Source organism: Vollenhovia emeryi, unplaced genomic scaffold (genome assembly GCF_000949405.1).
Source record: "Vollenhovia emeryi isolate VEMERY1.0 unplaced genomic scaffold, V.emery_V1.0 DF943228.1, whole genome shotgun sequence".
NCBI classification, from domain to species: domain Eukaryota; kingdom Metazoa; phylum Arthropoda; class Insecta; order Hymenoptera; family Formicidae; genus Vollenhovia; species Vollenhovia emeryi.
Genome location: NW_011963138.1, coordinates 1 through 3,168, shown reverse-complemented (window position 1 = coordinate 3,168; position 3,168 = coordinate 1). Strand labels below are relative to the sequence as shown.

General features: G+C 32.9%; 1 protein-coding gene across 1 annotated transcript; it reads right to left on the bottom strand.

Moving 5' to 3' along the window:
- Nucleotides 1-684: 684 nt before the first annotated feature.
- Nucleotides 685-2,187, bottom strand: LOC105566431 (sulfotransferase 1C2A-like). The gene is made up of 2 exons (XM_012020437.1): nucleotides 1,724-2,187; nucleotides 685-811 (listed from the first exon to the last, which is right to left on the bottom strand). Exons 1-2 carry the CDS (start codon nucleotides 1,812-1,814, stop codon nucleotides 711-713), a joined length of 192 nt encoding a protein of 63 aa, XP_011875827.1. The 5' UTR covers nucleotides 1,815-2,187; the 3' UTR covers nucleotides 685-710.
- Between the last annotated feature and the right edge of the window lie 981 nt (nucleotides 2,188-3,168).

Below are 3,168 nucleotides of genomic sequence, written 5' to 3'. Positions count from 1 at the left end.
TTATTGGAAAAAAATTTTTTTTAGCACTTTAAAAATTAAAAAATCAATAACTTGGAAAATTTACATATCATATTAAAAAGAAAAAATACGTGTCATTTTTTTTCCTTTCTAGAACGAGAAAAAAAATTTTCAGGCGAATCAAAATTTTGATTGTAAATCTGATATGGAATGACCCATATACATCCGGGCCTTTTTCAATGCATAATAGCAAGCTATTGTGAAGCAACCTAAGGAGGTTATATCACTTCGCAATAGATGAAGATTGCGAGCAACATCGCACTGATCAAGTACTTAATAGTTCGCCCATTATTGGTATCAACAAAAATAACATTATGAAATTCTCGTAATTAGAAAAATTTTTTAAATAGAAAATATAGTATTTTTATTATTTTTGAAACATTGCTGCAATATTGCTATCGACAGTTTGCAATTTTATATCCCTGCAATGTCTCTGCAAGATTGCACTGTAATCAGCAAGATTGCAACGTTTCTGCAATGTAACTGCAACCATCTGTACTGTATGGGAAGTGTCCAATATTACTCTAAAATTTCTTAAGTAAACTTTTAACTTCTTTAAATAAACTCTTAAACTTGAAAGATTAAATTTAAAACCTTTAATTTCATTTAAAGTAAATTTTTCAAAGGAGAATACTAGAGGTGGCGTATAATTTCTCTTGCGATAACAAAATATCATTAAATCGCTAGTCAACTTACTCGAGCGTAGGACTCCGTTTCATTATAATCGTGCGAGCTTTTTCGTAATCAAAATTGTTCCCGATGCACCACGTCATTTCCTGCACCCAGTGACTTCCTAAAATGCATTTGTACAAAGAAGAGACATTTGAGAAAACAAATTAGATATAATACCGTGATCAAATGAGAATTTGATAAAACATCGATAACATTTCTCGCGGCAAAAGTTTTGAACGTATCCCTAATTCAATCTTTTCATTTACGTGTTGAACAGTAAAGAATTAATAATTTCGCTCGTACTAACGCAATATTACAAATATTAATGGATTTATAGTTATGGATTAGTTAATCAGTTAATCAAAGTTTAAGTCATCCTAATTGCATTCAATGGAATTAATCATAATTTTTCCCAGTTTTTTCTATCGAGGAAGCTGCGATCGAGGAAGTCGGATTTTTCGTTTTTAACAAACGAATAAAATTCGTACGGCTCAAATGTGATAAACACAAATTTGAAGGAATAAAGGACTAAGAGCTGTGACAGGGTGTTAGTGTCTAAATATTTTATTCTTAAATTTATTGCCGTGCTATCTGGAAAATTACTCGTTTGACTTTGCCTTACATTTCTTTGCAGTGAATAAAAAGTCTCTTACGTTCTCGACTTTGGAAGACGAGGCGGGAGAAAAGTTAAACGAGCTATTCGGGGTGGAACTCGCTCTTCTCAGGGTGCAACCTAGCGGTTGCTTAATGCCGCCGAGCTATGTTCTCTACGCGCAGAAGATACGTGACATGCCAGTGTACGATGACGACATCTGGATTATCTCGTTTCCTCGAACTGGTGAAAAAATATTACCTCAGCCAGGGTTTGAACCTGGAAATTTATTTAGAATAAAATATTTAGACACTAATACCCTGTCACGGCTCTTAGTCCTTTATTCCTTCAAATTTTTCCTTTTTAATTGTTGCGCAATCGCGTTTACTTATTGTTAGAGAATCACTTATACTTGCTTTACTAATTGTAAGATATATTCACCAGTTCGAGGAAACGAGATAATCCAGATGTCGTCATCGTACACTGGCATGTCACGTATCTTCTGCGCGTAGAGAACATAGCTCGGCGGCATTAAGCAACCGCTAGGTTGCACCCTGAGAAGAGCGAGTTCCACCCCAAATAGCTCGTTTAACTTTTCTCCCGCCTCGTCTTCCAAAGTCGAGAACGTAAGAGACTTTTTATTCACTGCAAAGAAATGTAAGGCAAAGTCAAACGAGTAATTTTCCAGATAGCACGGCAAATTCGCAAAGTATTCTTAAAGTTTTCTTCCTTTTTGAATTGTAATTCTTCAGGAATTTATAGAAGAATACAATAAGAATAATTAGGGAAGTTACATGCACGATAATGAACTTCTGAGGAATACTTGAAGACGAACTGATTGTGGTTGATTCTTCAAGAATTCTTCAGATATTTAGTTTTCTTACTCCTCAGGTATTCTTGAAAATGAAATTTCTATGAACTCATGTTTCACCTTTGTGCTATCTGGCGTAAAGAAAATCACCTAAAAAACTTACCTTTTTAAAAAAAGGTAAGAAAAAGCACCAAGTCTAAGCTCCAATTCAACCGAATTTATTTTGTTACTCTATCTTTTTTGCAAAAGTATAATCTCTACAAAAATATCTTTACTGCAAAAGCATCTTCTTTACAAAAATAGTGTCGCCACAAAAATCTTCTGTACAAAAATATCGTCTCTACAAAAATATCTTCTCTACAAAACTATCTTCTCTACAAAAGTAATGATATCAACAAATTGCGCCAAATAAAACAGCGGATATTTATACACACTAGTTGCTTTAGCATTAGTTTTTGATTAAAAAATGTTATATTTCTTAAAAAATCAAACTAAAGATTTTATTGGAAAAAATAATCGAGTTAATAATAAAACACCGATATGAAAAGAATAGCAACTGTTTAGAAATTTAGAAACTCTGTATCTGTTCAGGCGAATTAAGGCGTGTGTCTATGACGCTACTACTTGGTCCAAGTTTCTAATTCTGCGAAATATGTAGCCAATCAATGTAGCTGTTCCACAAAAGCTGCAAGTTGATTGGCTACGCATTCCTCAAAACTAGAACTTCGACCAAGTACTAGCGTCATAGACACACGCTTTAATTCGCCTGAACAGATACAGAGTTTCTAAATTTTTAAACAGTTGCTATTCTTTTCATCGGTGTTTTATTATTAACTCGATTATTTTTTCCAATAAAATCTTTAGTTTGATTTTTTAAGAAATATAACATTTTTTAATCAAAAACTAATGCTAAAGCAACTAGTGTGTATAAATATCCGCTGTTTTATTTGGCGCAATTTGTTGATATCATTACTTTTGTAGAGAAGATAGTTTTGTAGAGAAGATATTTTTGTAGAGACGATATTTTTGTAAAGAAGATGCTTTTGCAGTAAAGATATTTTTGTAGAGATTATAC